This window comes from Myxine glutinosa, chromosome 5 (genome assembly GCF_964187855.1).
Source record: "Myxine glutinosa chromosome 5, kmMyxGlut1.1, whole genome shotgun sequence".
Lineage (NCBI taxonomy): Eukaryota > Metazoa > Chordata > Myxini > Myxiniformes > Myxinidae > Myxine > Myxine glutinosa.
The window spans coordinates 121,813,135-121,827,991 of NC_136265.1; the positions used below are offsets into that span (position 1 = coordinate 121,813,135).

Genomic DNA, 14,857 nt, shown 5'->3' on the forward strand with positions numbered 1-14,857 from the left:
GGGAGTGTGCGTCCTCACACCGGCTCGGTTAGCCGCCATGACCATGCGCTCCGACGGGGTTACCACGAAGGGGCTCCTTGTCAGCCCCTCGTCAAGGGTGGAGCCGGTAACCCCCCCGCACGCACCCAATGAGAAGCAACGTGCCGATTCCATCTGGGGCGGAGCTAACGAGCCGAGGGCGTGTCACTCCCCGCCGGATATACGCGGCGACTTACCGGATGTGAGGTCAGATGCGCCTGAACTACGGAGAGCAGAGGAAGCCACCGCCACCCCCAGCGCGACGATACCTCCCCGCATCTTTGGACCGGACCGAACCGGGTCGATTCTGCCCTGAGCCCAGGTGCACCTGGAGCCATCGATCCTGCCTTTCCTTGCCATCAATCCCCGTGTGAGTCAGTTTTGTCCCGTTTATCTGTCGTCTGTTGGGGTTAATATAAGAGTGTGTCTAAGTGCTTGTCTTTCTATGCTGTCCCTCTTGTAGTTGTAATCTAACCTTCCGAACGAATATAACCTCCTCCGGAGGTCTTGAGAACTGAACCCTTGGTGTCGTGTCATTTGAATCCAGCCGTTGTGTCCTTTTCCTTCATTGATCTAGCGTAGCGCGACTAGTCAACGTTCGAGCATAATCGGGTAAACTGTGCAGACGTGGTCATACCAAACCGCTCGGTAAACTAACATCCACCACCGCGTCGGTAACAATATTATGAAAAGATCTGGATATTGGGCCATCTCAGATTCAGAGATTTGATTTTTGCAAGATTTCGATTCGATTGGGATCGAAGAGAACACCTTCTTCGTCTTCTGTACAGTGAAGTTGCCAGCCCTGAATTCTCTGGCTACATCTGGGTGCTTCATTGGGAGTGCAACCGTGTCCCTCAGGTGAACAGGGACCCACCTGGCATAGTGTGTGTGGTCTAAGGCATGGAACCATGGGACCAGTTCCGTCAGGGCATCGAGGTACGTCGTGAATGAAGCCTGCCGCAGAGAACGCACGTAGACCAGTACGTAGACCAGTTGCCCAGTACTGAAAGTTGGGAATGTCTTCTCCTCTCTGGTGACACCAGTCTTCGAACTCAGGCAGGTCTTCTGCATCATCAGCATATGTCATACAGTGGCGTTCATACGCACGGTGTTGCAGGATGTGCAGTGCCGCTGCAGTGATTTGATGAGCTCTTCTTGTGCGGGTGACGTGGGCAGCTCGTAGGAAGGAGTCGGCCGTCCCTGGCGTTGCAATCTCAGCTTGCAAAATCTGCAAATCTTGCAAAAATCAAATCTCTGAATCTGAGATGGCCCAATATCCAGATCTTTTCATAATATGATAGTCTACTAGTGTGCCAAATTTGGTGCTTGTATCACAAAATGCACAATTCTTTTGAATATTTGGGCTAAGCCGCCCCACTATGGGAAAAGATGCCCACAATAACTTTCATCTCGAAGCGCGAGGGGATAGCACCGGGATTCAAACTCGCCATGGATCGGATACCTCTTCTCTGCACAAACGCAAAAGGGGAGTGTATGATGACAACCATGATGTTGTACAGTTCCCTGAACCCACGTGCTCTCAAGGGCAAGAACAAACACACGCTGCCTGTGTTTTGAAGGTTCAATAGGAAAGCATGGGTGTAAAGCGCGGCGTTACGCGCGCTGCTTGCGAGCAAGGAGGAAGCGGACAAGCGGTAACTTATAAGCGTCTTTATTTCAGGAGCTCACTGTAACACTCGCGCGCTCCGGGCTGCGCGCCCAGTGTATATCATGAGGCCACGCCTACCCCTCGGGCGTGGCCACCGCCCACTTGGTGCGCGGAATGATGTCACCACGCCAGTGGGCTTTTGTGTCCGCCACACGCGCCCCCCCAGAATTCCCGCGCACCTGGAGGGCCAGTTTGCGGGGCAGACGAATGACCTGGCCGAAGCGCCCCCTGGCGATCGGCGGCGTCCGGGATGCAGGGATGCCAGGTGGGATGCCCCTGGCTGCACCTGGGATGGGTGCAGGACCGGGGGGTGGCGTGGCGGCGGGGCTGGGCGGTGCCGGGGGTCCGCCCGCAGGGGGGCGGCCCCGACGTGGGGGTCGGGCCACTGGCGGTGGATGGTCCACGTCGAGGTGGGCCGGCTTGAGGCGGTCTACCGAAACGCGGTCAGGAGTACCGCCGATGTCCAGGGTGAAGTGCTTCGCCCCGGTCTCCAGCACGCGGAAAGGCCCGTCATACGGGGGCCGCAGTGGTGTCCGGTGGGCATCGTGGCGGACGAAGACGTACTCCGCCGTGCGAAGCTCCGGGGCGACGTGCGTCGGTGGGTGCCCGTGGCATGCCGTTGGCACCGGGGCGAACCTCTGGGCGGTCTCTTGCAGAGCGGAGCGCTGCTGTGCCGCGGACCATGGTGCCGTGGAGTCGGGGAGGAACTCGCCCGGCACCCGCAGCGGTTGCCCGAAGACCAACTCCGCCGCGGATGCGCGCAGGTCCTCCTTGGGCGCCGTCCGGAGGCCCAGCAGGACCCAGGGGAGCCTGTCGACCCAGCCGCCGTCGCGGAGGGTGGCCCGGAGCGCGGCCTTCAATGAGCGGTGAAATCGCTCACACAGGCCGTTAGCCTGGGGGTGGTAGGCCGTGGTTCGGTGCAGCCGGACCCCGAGCCCCTGCGCGACCGCTCCCCAGAGCTCCGAGGTGAACTGGGGGCCGCGGTCGGACGAGATGTCTGAGGGGGCGCCGAACCGGGCGACCCAGGTGGCGATGAAAGCCTGCGCGACATCGGCCGCCGTTGTCGACGCCAAGGGCACGGCCTCCGGCCACCGGGTGGTGCGGTCCACCATGGTGAGGACGTAGGTGAAACCCCGCGAGGGGGGCAGAGGTCCCACCAGGTCCACGTGGACGTGGTCAAACCGGCGTTCCGGCACCGTGAACGGGGCCAATGGGGCCTGGGTGTGCCGGTGCACCTTGGCGCGCTGGCACGCGAGGCACGTCCTGGCCCAGCCGCGGACGGCCTTCCGGAGGCCATGCCAGACGAACTTGTCGGCGATCAGCCTTTGGGAGGCCCTCGCGCCCGGGTGGGACAGGCCGTGGATGGCGTCAAACACCTGGCGCTGCCAGCCCGCGGGCACGATGGGGCGAGGACGCCCGAGGGAGACGTCGCACAAGAGGGCCGCGCCCACGCCGTCGAACGTCACCTCGGTGACGCGGAGGCCCGTAACGGCGGTCCGCAAGGCCTGGACGTCGGGGTCAGCGGCCTGGTCCGCTGCCATCCGGGCATAGTCGATGCCGAGGTGGACTGCGTGGGCGACGGCCCGGGAAAGGCAATCCGCCACAGGGTTGTCCTTCCCCGCGACGTGCTGGATGTCCGTCGTGTACTCGGACACGGCCGAGAGGTGACGCTGCTGCCGGGCCGACCACGGCTCGGTGACCTTGCCCATCGCGAAGATCAGTGGCTTGTGGTCGACGAAGGCAGTGAACGCACGGCCCTCGAGCAGATGGCGGAAGTGCCTGACCGCCAAGTGAAGCCCGAGCAACTCGCGGTCGAAGGTACTGTAACGGCGTTCGGGCGGGCGAAGCTGCCGGCTAAAGAACGCCAGCGGTTGCCAATCTCCACGCACCCATTGCTCGTGCACCGCGCCCACCGCGTAGTCTGAGGCATCGGTGGTGAGGGCGATCGGTGCATCGGGCGCCGGGTGCGCGAGCATGGTGGCGTTAGCCAAGGCGAGCTTCGCGCCCGTGAACGCCGTGTCCATCTGCTCGGTCCAGGTAACGTCGCCTTTGCCCGGCTTACCTCGGAGAGCTTCGTGCAGGGGGCGCAGGAGCTGGGCGATACGGGGCAGGAACCGATGGTAAAAGTTCACCATGCCCAGGAACTCCTGCAGCCCTCTGATCGTGCGGGGGCGCGGAAACCCCTTCACCGCCTCCACCTTGGCCGGCAGGGGGACGGCTCCGTGCCTGGTGACACGGTGCCCCAGAAAATCGATTATGGTGGCGCCGAACCAGCACATTGCGGGGTTCACAATCAGGCCATGCTGGCCCAGGCGTTCGAAGAGCGTGCGGAGGTGGCGTAGGTGCTCTTCGCGGGACGCGCTGGCGACGAGGATATCGTCCAGGTAGACGTAAACAAAATCCAAGTCACGCAGGACGCTGTCCATCAGTCGCTGGAACGCCTGAGCCGCATTCTTCAGACCGAAGGGCATGCGCAGGAACTCGAAGAGTCCGAATGGCGTGATGACCGCCGTCTTCGGGACGTCCTCCGGCCTGACGGGGACTTGATGGTAGCCGCCATCAAGGCGTGAGGTATGAGGTCCACCTTCGAGAAGAAGGACATGCCCGCCAAACGGGCGGAAAAGTCCTGAATGTGGGGGACGGGGTAGCGGTCGGGAGTCGTGGCGTCATTGAGACGGCGATAGTCCCCGCACGGTCGCCATCCCCCGCCGGGCTTCGGCACGATGTGCAGCGGCGACGCCCAAGCGCTCTCTGAGCGCCGAACGATGCCGAGTCGCTCCAGGGTAGCGAACCCCGCTTTTGCCACCGCCAGCTTCGTCGGCTCGAGGCGGCGTGCCCGGGCGTAGACCGGTGGCCCGACGGTGGGGATGTGATGGGCCACCCCGTGCTTGACGGCCCCCGCCGAGAAGGTGGGCCGCGTGAGGGCCGGGAAGCCGGCGAGGAGGCGGGTGAATGCGTCCGCTGCCGGAAGCGTACAGACCAACGTGGCCGGAACCGAACCGTTTGGCAAGCCGCTTGGCAAGCCGCTCGTTGAGCTTGGCAACGCACAAGCGAGCGAGCTGAACGTCTCGGCCTGGACAAGACGTCTGCGCTTGACGTCGACCAGGAGCCCATTAGCGCACAGGAAGTCCGCGCCAAGCAGTGCCATGGGCACGTCGGCGGTGACGAACGTCCATCGGAAAACCTGCCCTCCGAACAGCAGAGAGAGGCAGCGTTTTCCGTACGTACGGATGGGCGTCCCGTTCGCGGCAAGCAGCGCGGGGCCCCCACCCGCTGCGTGCTTGTCTGACGTGCCGGCGGGAACGACACTCACCTGCGCTCCCGTGTCGCACAGGTAACGGCGCCCGGAGAAGGTGTCCGTTATGAACAGCAGGCTGCTCGAACGGCCGGCGCTCATCGCCACTATTGAGCGCCGGCCCAGGAGTTTCAAGACCTTTTGAAGGAGCATGGCGGATGACACTGCCGAGCTTCGTGGCCAAACTTGGCGTGGAACCAGCACCAGGTGGTGGAGCTGGAGGAGCGCGGCTGGCTCCGCCAGGCCGGTGGAGTTGGCGGGTTTCCCCGCGGTGGCGGTTTTCGCCGCGGCGGTGGGCGGGGCGTGGCGGCGGTCACGAGGTGCGTATCAGCATGCTGCGTATGCTGTATAAGCTGATGCTGTGGATCAGCAGCATCAGCAGCAGCATCAGCAGCATCAGCCACGAGGGCCGTGACGGCCACGCCGACTCTCGCCCGCGTGTCCGAAGCGGCGAAGTACTTGTCCGCCTCGGCTGCCAATGCTCGGGGTTCCGTTAGCCCGGTCCCGGCCAACGCGAGGCGAACCTGCGCTGGAAGTTGGCGACGGAAAAGCGCCCGGAATAGAGAACCGGGGGCTTCGTCGCCCAACAGTGACAGCATATGGTCCATTTGGACCGACGGGCGCGTGTCACCGAGCTCGGGGAGATCCAGGAGGCGTTCGGCCCGTGTGTCGTCCGTGAGGCCGAACGTGGCTAGGAGTAGCCGCTTGAGTGCCTCGTACTTGTGGCCTTACGGTGGGTGGCGAAGGACGGACACAACTCGAGCGGCCGTGCCGGGCCCGAGGGAGGCGACGACGTGGCAATAGCGCGTGTCATCGCCGGTGAGGCGCCGAAGCTGAAATTGGGCTTCGGCCTGGACGAACCAGACTTCGGCCTGAGCCTCCCAAAATTCGGGAAGTTTGATGAAGTTGGCCATGGCAATGGCGTCGTGTGTGGAAGGATCGCTCCGGCAGATCCAACGTCAAGGGGGTCACCAGTAAAGCGCGGCGTTACGCGCGCTGCTTGCGAGCAAGGAGGAAGCGGACAAGCGGTAACTTATAAGCGTCTTTATTTCAGGAGCTCACTGTAACACTGGCGCGCTCCGGGCTGTGCGCCCGGTGTATATCATGAGGCCACGCCTACCCCTCGGGCGTGGCCACCGCCCACTTGGTGCGCGGAATGATGTCACCACGCCAGTGGGCTTTTGTGTCCGCCACAGGTGATTGGTTTCATAATTGTTTTGTCCCTTAGGTGGAGAGGTATCTGGCGGCACAAAACTTTTGTTCAAGGTTCTCTTGCTGGTAGACAAAGCTCCTGGCTGCCCCACAGACCTGGACGTGGCTCACCCGAACGATGAGGTGATCTTCCTGCCACCCAACACCACCTCCCTAATCCAGCTACTCGACCCAGGTGTAATCTCCACATTTAAAACATATTACACCGCCGCACCTTTCACCGCATTTTGGATGCAACGGAGTACGACCTAGGGCTCACCGTCAGACAGTGTTGGAAAGAGTTCAATATTGCCTACTGCATCCTAACCATCAAGGCGTCAATGGATGAAGTGAGCCTCCACCATCAACGGGTGCTGGCACAACCTGTGGCAACAGGCAGTTAAAAAACAACACGGAGGAGCGGCATGAAATTGTCGGGTTGGCACGGCAGGTGGGAGGTGAAGGATCTGACGACATGTAGCCTGAGGAGTTGGAGGATCTTATCATCTCACATCCCGATGAGCTCACCGAGGAGTTGGAGGCCATTACCAATATTTCCGAGAAGGAGAACGTAGGCAATGATGAGGAGGAAGAGGTGCTGAGGTCCAACCTCATGGTCAAGCCCCTGGGTGAGGTGCTGCAGGACATGCGAGCAATTGCAGACAGGGTGCATCTGCCAGAAAGCTGTCCATCACGCATTTCTTCCGCCCTGGTCCCTCCATCTCAAGACCATAGGCAGCATCTCCTGCCTCCCTCTCAGTGCATGACTCTGCACTCTGCAGCAATCTCATTTTGGTCATCTTCAGATTTTGAGGAGTTCACTGCATTTTAATTCACCAAGAAGATGTTTTCACATTGAAACAATGGCCCCACATTAATGGTTCCGACCTTTGCGACATTTTCCAGGAACGTATCCTCCCTCCCCCCCCCCCCCCCCCCCAACTCCACGCCCCCCTCCCTGAGAATGGCGGGGTCCGACTGTACTTGCAATTCCCAATTTTGTGCTGTGGTTCTAATTGAATTCTTCTGTCCTTTCACCCTCCAAATTACTTGCTTTTCTTACATAGACAGTTCTCTGGTCTTCATGTTGGTTTATGCCTACTGACACCAAAGGCAGACTCCCAAAGCAAAAGCAAAGGTTAAAGCCAAGACAAGACATTCACGCCTCTTTTATGTGTGAACAATCAATGCACCAAGAAACTCATGAGCAACAAGAAACACCTATCAGTCATCTGTTCCAATACTTCTGCTTACCTAAAATTAGAGGACTGAAAATAAAAAGTGCTATTGTTGTACTATGGCAAAACTTATAAACATAGAAATACCAATAAATAAAAGCTGATCTTCTGTACATTTGCCTCATATTCATCTTTTGATCTGAAATCCAAATTTCTTGAGTGCATAGCAAAAGTAACAAATTTGACTTCACTGTCCCAATACTTATGGAGGGCACTGTATATAATTTTGGCCATGTCTCTGAATTGAAATGTGAAGAATCACTTTTAAAATAAAAAAACATTATTGTATCTGGATCCAGATCCAGATCTTCAACTACATCTAATCAATTTGTCCTTGTCAAACACACAATCTGTCCACCAAGTTTCGGCCAAATCCGTCCATAACGTTCAGAGATAACCTCCTCACAGAAAGACAGACAAACAGGAGTGAAAAAATATCTGTCCACTTTCAGCCAATGGTGAATAAGAAATTAAGTAAAGTACATTTCATCTTCCAAACTTCTCAAGAGATTCTCAAGCTTGCTCAGTAAATTTATGAAACAAAACATAGCCATTCAGCTTAACATTTAACTCCATTTTTGGTTTTGGACAATGATGACATCACCAACCATAAACAATCATTGGAGGGACACAAAATAATTAATCATTACCAAGAGTTGCATTATCTTGGGTAACTCCTAAATGATTAAGAATTCAAGGTAAAAGGAAATAGAAGGTTTAAAAAATTGTTCGGTTTTTCTGTTAAAAAATCAAGGATAAAAGGCATCAGTATGAATAGCAAGAAAAGGGGATTTACTGTACACCAGAAAGTTTGCACATCACAATGCTTTATCCGCAGCCATAGATCTATAATGAGGAAATTCATCATTACAGTACATACCGCCCTTTAAAGAGATGCCAAGGGGACGGTTGTTTCCCCTGTGCCCCGTGTCTCAGCTGCGAGGCCAGCACACTCAGGAATAACTCAAAGCTGTTTGCTTTTAACATGTCCATCGTGCCAGCGGCACCGGCGGGGGGTGGGATAAGCACGTCTGCATGGCAGCAGCGGGTGGTAGCTGCCAGCAGGGTCGCAGGGGAGCTACAGGCCAGAAAAGTGCCCGCCAAATCCAGGTGAGGCACGTGGAACATGCTGTTCTGTTAGGAACAAAAAGAAAATAAATGTTGCTGGTTGGAGGTTGGTTCATTAATGATCATTTTTCAATGGTTAGATTGAAGGCCAGTCCCTTTTGCGTGGACAGAATATAAAAGTGACTTCAGAATGCATAATGGTAGAGAGCAGTGCAAGATAAATAAAAAAAAGATTAATAACAAAATGGACCAAATGGCCTCGAAGAGTGGGGCATAATAAGATTGCAAGTAGTAATTGGGGGGGGGGGGGGGGGGGGGAAGGAATTTTACGAGGAACATTAAGTGTGTTCGATACAGTAGGCTATACACATTACACAGGTATTTGTTGGCACCCAAAATCTAAAATATTTGCTCATTATACACTTGCATGTACATGCTTGCAATACGCTATTAGTTTCTTAAAATTTGACATTGTTTGATGGGCCAGAAAAATCCAGAAGTTTATCATGTCACAATAATGAATCTCACTAAAAGCGAATGTTAAGGCATCATATTTTTATGCAAAGGCGGTTCCACAAAATTCATGAATGCATGGTGACCGTGTATAGAGGAGGTACGCTCTCCTATTCTGCAGCAGCCAAACAGGAGGATGACCTCAAGCATGGACACAAATCCCATGAAGACAGCAAGTCAGGACAGGCAAACATGTGATGAACACCCCAACTATTGCTAGATCATGGCATTAATCATTGAGGATCAGCAAAATAGCGACCGGACTCGCATTTCTCGAGGTAGTCTTCACCATCATCCACAAATAATTGGGCATGTCCAAGGACTCATCAAGATAGGACACCGTAATCCCAGCATTCACGACTGAGAATGCCGAGCATCATGTATCAAGCTTCTCAAACCAATAGCCACAGATGCAACTAAATTTACAACAATTAAAGATGTGCAACATATTATATACAGTCACGTGAAAAAGTAAGTACACCCCATGTAAAGTTTTGACTTTTTCAACAAATTTCAACATACAGCAATTTTTTTTTTTGTATACAAGATCGAGGCTCGTGAAAGAGCTAACATTAATCACACAAAAAGTCAAACCGACACACAAAACACAAAAAACAAGGGGAGCGGCAGACAAGATGGGAAGAGAGGTGGAAGGACACAAACACAACATTTGAGAGCAGGGACATCGGGAGGACTTCGGGGGAGGTGGGAGAGGTATAAAACATATGAACACTGCAAGGACTCTGGGGTGAATTACCGGGGGTAGAAAAGATCAACGTTTTGGATGGGGGAAGATATGAGATGGTGGTGAACAGCTGTTTTAAAGACCTGGAGGGAGGAGTGGGATTGAAGGGAGTGGGGGAGTTTGTTCCAGAGGCGGGAGAAAAGGGGAATGAAAGAGTGAAGGTGAGCAGAGAGCCTAGATTTTGGCAGTTTAACCATAAGAGGGTTGCAGGCAGATCTTGTGCGACCTGAAGGAATATTGGGGGGACAGAGCACAGAGAGAGCTGGGGGAGCAAAACCGGAGAGGAGTCGGTAGAAGACAAAGACCACCAACCTGCCTGCGGTGAGTGAGTGAAAGGCCCTCGGAGTTGACCTCATCGCAGGAGATGCCAATGATTCTGAAAGCTTTGGCCTCAACAGCGTGAAGCCGAGCTCGGTGTGAGGCAGGAGCACCAGCCCAGAGGGGAGAACAGTATTCCATTGAGCTGCAGATGAAAGCCTTGTATGTGGTGAGGAGCTCAGGTGTGTCAAGGAAGGACTTCGCACGACGGAGGATGCCCAGTCGGCGACTGGCTTTGGAGGCCAGCTTGGAAATGTGGTTTTCCCAAGAAAGATCATGGCAGATAGTGAGACCCAAAAGCTTGAGCGACAGAACTTCTTGGAGAGGATTGTTGAGAAAGTAGATGGGAGGGTTTTCCAGTCGGTCCTTTCGGAGAGACATTGTAAGAGTGTTGAGATTTGTCAGGATTGAAAGACATATTCCACTTGTTTGACCAGTCTGTGATTTTGTCCAGGTCTGCAGGGAGTGAGGAGGCTGCAGACTGCCGATCTGAGGGATGAGGGATGGAGCGGCAGATAGTGGAGTCATCAGCAAAGAGATAGAGAGGATTTTCCAGAGAGTTGGAGAGATCATTGATGAAGACCAGAAATAGCACAGGGCCCAGAACACTACCTTGGGGAACTCCAGCCAGAACAGGAAGGGGAGATGAGAGAAATCCATTCAGGGCCACACGTTGCCTACGACCAGAGAGGAAGTCCGCAAGCCATGAGTGGAGATTTCCATGAATACCATAGGAGGTGAGTTTGGTGAGCAGAGCTGGGTGCCAGACCGTATCGAAGGCACGTGATATGTCAAGTGAGTCAGCTCTGATTTCCTGTTTGGCATTGAGGACCTCCATCCATTGTTGAGACAGCAGAAGCAACATGTCCAGAGTAGAATGACCTGGTCTGAATCCAAATTGATGATCAGGGATCAAGCCATCGGAGAAGAGGAAGGATTTGATATCCGAAGCAATGATGGATTCCATGACTTTGCTGATAATTGGGAGCAGGCTGATTGGTCTGTAGTTGCAAGGATCTGTTTTTGTACCTTTTTGTGTAAAGCTGTAATGTTTGCTGATTTCCAAGATGCTGGCAGATGACCTTGAGCAAAAGAGAGGGTGAAAAGAACAGAGAGAGGGTGAGATAGAGCGGAAGAGCAGGATTTTAGGACCCGTGGGCTGATGCCATCTGGTCCAGTTGCAGAATCAGAGTCGAGGTTTGATAAAAACTTCTCCACCTTGTCAGGAGAGAAGGACACAGAGTCCAGGAGCAGTTGGGTTCGACTGGGAAAGGTGGGAACAGAGAGAGATGGGTTTGGGACACAATATTTTGAGGCAAACACAGAGGTGAGGCATTCGGCTTTGTCACGTGCGGTGTCAACGGTGTAGCCATTTGAGGTAACGGAGGGGATGGAGGGGGAACAAACACCAGAAACGGATTTGAACAGACGCCACCAGGATTTGGAGGAAGGAGACAGGTTTGAGAGTTCAATCTTGAGTGTGGAGAGATAGTGCTTCCTGGCACTCCTGAGGGTAGAAACACACTTGTTTCGAGCTTGGTGGAAGGAACTGAGATTGCCTTCAGTTGGATTTGCCTTCCAAGACGCAAAGGCAAGTTGTTTCAGGGCAACTGCCTCACCACAAGATTCAGTGTACCATGGACGGGAGGAAGGGTAAGACAACTGAAGACGAGATGGGATAAATCTGTGCATGAGAGAGCAGTTTGCTTTGGAAGAATTCCCAGGAAGAATTGATGTCAGAGGCATTTGAGATGGGAGACCAGTCCAGTTGATTGATGGCTGCTTGCAGACCGTGCCAGTCGGCCTGAGTGAAATGCCAGACTCGTCGGCGCTGAGGAGGCTCTCTGAGAATGGCCAGTGAGATGTCCACTTTAACAAGCACATGATCAGAAGAACCGATTGGAGCAGAAGAAGAGCAGCAGACATTTGCAGGGAAGTTAGTCATAACCAAGTACAGAAGAGAAGATACTCCATTGACTGAGATCCGGGTCGGGAAATTGACAGATTGTGTCAGTCCCAATGAGTCACAGAAGTCCTTTGATGAGGTGCCATGGCTGGTGAGAGATGAACCCACACCCAGCCAGCTGGCATGATGACAGTTGAAGTCGCCACATATGAGGAAGAGAGATTGGATGAGTTGATAGAAGTTGGTCCATGTTGTCCGACAGCGAAATGTAAATGGAGTCATCACTGTTTGGAGGACGGTACAGAACACATATGAACAAAAGGTGGGAGCAAAGAGGACGCCGTAGCCAGAGGTACTCCTGTGGGTGGGGTGGAGAGAGGGCAGTGCAGGGAGAGTGAGGAAGAGAGTTTTTGATAAAGATAGCCACCCCACCACCAGGACGAGGCTCAGGTCTATCGTACCGGAGGAGGGAGTAACCAGGAAGAGATATTAAGGAATCAGAGACATCTTGAAGGAGGAAAGTTTCTGTTGAGCAGATCAAGTCGGATTGTCATTAGCAACCTGAATGGAGAAATCAATCAGGTTTGAGCGAAGGCCCCGGATGTTTGAGGTCCATACCGTTAGTGAGGAGAGAGGGGGAGCATCGGGTGCAGGACAGGGGAGGGGAGGGGTAGGGTCAGATGAAGGGTGAGAGGGGGATGTAGGAAGAGCAGTTGATCGTGTGTCAGAGATTACAGAAGAGTTACAAGAAAGGGAAGGATGAGGAGGACGAAAGGTTTGATGGTGATGGGATGAGGCACAGTGAGGGTTTGTTTGAGGGGGGGGCAGAGGAAAGTAGAAGGTTGGGGGAGGTGGAGGTATGACATAGAAGGGAGACGAAGTGGGGAGGAGGCAGCTTTGAGAAGGAGGTGGGAGGAGGGAGAATTTGGGAGGGATGGTTGGGGGGGAGATTTGAAGGGGAGGGGTTGGGGGAGAGTTTTGAATGGGAGGGGCAAGGGGGGAGTTTAGGAGGGGAAGGGCAAGGGAGGAGTTTAGGAGGGGAGGGGCAAGGGGGGAGATTTGAAGGGGAGGGGCAAGGGGGGACATTTGGAGGGGAGGGGCAAGGGGGGAGTTTAGGAAGGGAGGGGCAAGGGGGGAGTTTAGGCGGGGAGGGGTAAGGGGGGAGTTTAGGAGGGGAGGGGCAAGGGGTGAGTTTAGGAGGGAAGGGGCAAGTGGGGAGATTCGGAGGGGAGGGGCAAGTGGGGAGATTCGGAGGGGAGGGGTAAGGGGGGAGTTTAGAAAGTGGATGATTAATGAAAGATGAACATATATAACAAATTGGGTTTGTTGTGATTTTCAAGTTAGCGATTCGTTTAAGAACAATGGAGGAGGGATGGAATGAATGAGAATTTAGAGCATGGAGTGATTTGGAATCATAAGAGATTGAATATTTTTTTGAAATGGAATGAGTTGAAGAGGAAATTGAAAGGAGCCTTTTAAATAAGAAGAAAAACAGCGTGTTGTAATAAACCACTGAATAAAACACTGAAGGGGGTAGTTTAAACATATTTAAACAGAACTGTGACGAACAATCTTACATTCACAAAAATACCAATGGGGAGAGGAAGCCTAGAGCGACGACCACGAGTCACTTGAACAGGGCAAAAGGTGGAAGGCAAGGGGAAAATGGGGGCGGGGCGAGACAGCGCACGTGGGCAGAGGCAAAAGCACACGAGGAGAAAGGGAAATAAAATTTGTTTTTTTTGGGGGGGGGGGGGGGGTTACAACGTTAGACAAATAGAAGATGTTCAGTGAAAGTTTGGGGGAGAAGGGAAAAATAAAAAACCTAGCAAAACCAGCAAGGGAGGAAACAAACTTCGACGGGGGAAGCCTGAGGCTGCAAGGCCTCACACCCCGCGTGGCAAACAAACGATTAATTTATTAAAGATAAACACCGAGAAACATCCAAGGGACTTCCTATAAGTTCACAGGCCGAAAGATAAAATACAGTTATGACAAAATATAATTGTGAACAGACTTAACTTTGAAAACGTGGAGACCGTGTGGAGCTTCGAAAAATTCGTGACGTCGTCTCCAATTCGTGACGTGACGTATTTGATCTTCATTTCAACAATATTGATAGATAAAGGTGATATAATATAACAAATATCATGAAACATTTACATTTTGTAGTCCATTGTATAATTTAAATAAACATAAATGCAAATTTCACATGTGGAAAAAGTAAGTACACCCCTACATTTATCACTACTTCAAATACCTAAAATTAGAATCAGGTGCACCAGCTCAGGTGCAAATGCTTAGAACATCGTTAGAGAGGATCTTGGAGGAACCTGTCTTATTTAAACCTCAGACATTTAGTTTGGTTTGCTCTTTGTTGTTGAAGTGTGCGGCGTCACCATGCGTAGATCAAAAGAGGTCTCTGAGGCCTTCAGAAAGAAGGTTATAGATGCCTACGAGTCTGGGAAGGGATTTAAAAGGATCTCCAAACAATTTGAAATCAATCATTCGACTGTCAGCAAGATCATCTACAAGTGGAGAAGATTCCAAACAACTGCCAACTTGTTCAGGCCAGGCCGCCCCAGCAAGTTCAGCCCGAGATTAGACCGCAAGATGCTGAAATAAGTCTCTAAGAACCCCAGAATGTCATCACGGGACCTACAGGTAGCTCTTGCCACTGTTGATGTCAAAGTGCACGAGTCTACCATCAGAAAGAGGCTGCACAAATTTGATCTACATGGGAGGTGTGCCAGGAGGAAACCTTTGCTGTCCAGAAAGAACATCAGGGCAAGACTAAAGTTTGCCAATGAACACGTAGGCAAAGACCAGCACTTCTGGAACAATGTTCAGATGAGTCAAAGGTAGAGCTATTTGGCCACAGTACCAGAAGACA

The 14,857-nt window shown here is 53.3% G+C and overlaps 1 protein-coding gene and 1 long non-coding RNA gene across 4 annotated transcripts in view; one reads left to right on the forward strand and one right to left on the reverse strand.

Moving 5' to 3' along the window:
• The window catches only part of MMS22L (MMS22 like, DNA repair protein), a 377,026-nt gene that overhangs the window by 146,479 nt on the left and 215,690 nt on the right, over nt 1–14,857 (reverse strand). For all 3 annotated transcript variants that reach the window (XM_078778618.1, XM_078778619.1, XM_078778617.1), the window contains one exon: nt 8,295–8,548. In XM_078778618.1, coding sequence (XP_078634744.1) covers nt 8,295–8,548 — 254 coding nt within the window. The remainder of the gene's footprint in view (nt 1–8,294; nt 8,549–14,857) is intronic.
• Nucleotides 1–14,857, forward strand: part of LOC144892364 (uncharacterized) — a 162,698-nt gene that overhangs the window by 1,264 nt on the left and 146,577 nt on the right. The gene's annotated exons all lie outside the window — the stretch shown is intronic.